The sequence below is a fragment of the Galeopterus variegatus genome, unplaced genomic scaffold (genome assembly GCF_000696425.1).
Source record: "Galeopterus variegatus unplaced genomic scaffold, G_variegatus-3.0.2 Scaffold1540, whole genome shotgun sequence".
Classification (NCBI taxonomy): domain Eukaryota; kingdom Metazoa; phylum Chordata; class Mammalia; order Dermoptera; family Cynocephalidae; genus Galeopterus; species Galeopterus variegatus.
This window is the reverse complement of record NW_007727651.1, coordinates 251057-251779: the sequence shown is the minus strand read 5'-3', so window position 1 is coordinate 251779 and position 723 is coordinate 251057. Positions and strand designations below refer to the sequence as shown.

The 723-nt window shown below is 31.8% G+C and overlaps 1 protein-coding gene across 1 annotated transcript in view; it reads right to left on the bottom strand.

Annotated features, from left to right (window-relative positions):
• Positions 1 to 723, bottom strand: part of NPM1 (nucleophosmin (nucleolar phosphoprotein B23, numatrin)) — a 22553-nt gene that overhangs the window by 7687 nt on the left and 14143 nt on the right. The window contains 1 exon segment of the mRNA XM_008577564.1: positions 396 to 497. Within this exon segment, the coding sequence (XP_008575786.1) occupies positions 396 to 497 (102 nt within the window).

Sequence of the window (723 nt, the reverse complement as noted above, 5' to 3'; positions counted from 1 at the left end):
GCTCTACTTTCCCAGCTGTTTCCAATTTTATTGAAGCCTCATACGCCCTCTGCTGGTTCTGTAGTATATTTTACCACCAGAAGAACAAGCAAAGGGAAGTGTTCCCATTGATCATCTCACTATTTAAGGTCAGACACAACCAATTTGCTTATGGTTCTTTTAGAATGGAAATATATTTAACATCACATATGCAAAAAAAAATTACCAGACAAGATTATAAATGAACATAACCAATTGTACTTCCGTAATCCATTTTTGAAAAAAATTCACATTCTATGAAAGATGTAAGTATATTATTAAAAGGATAAAAAATGAAGAACATTCTAGTTTATCCAAACCCCCAGAAAGATGCAACTTAGGGACCTGTCAAGCATCTTTAAGATAATACTACTCACTTTTTCTATACTTGCTTGCATTTTTGCTTTAACGTCTTCTACAGAACTAGGTCCTTTTGGTGTTTTAGGAGTTTTTTCCTGTTTTTTGAATGATTCTTGACCCTAAAAACAAAGTTTAATTTAAAAGGTCATAAAAGTACAGCTTTTAATTAAAACCCATTTTATCTGGATTTCCTTAATATTATTCTTACAATCCTCCCTTATAAAAACCAAGTATACAACCAGAGTTGCTATTATAAATATATTCATGCCATACAATTATTTTGTTCTTAAAATCATTCCTTCAAGGAAAAAGGAGGCTGGCGGGTTAGCTCAATTATAGTGTAGT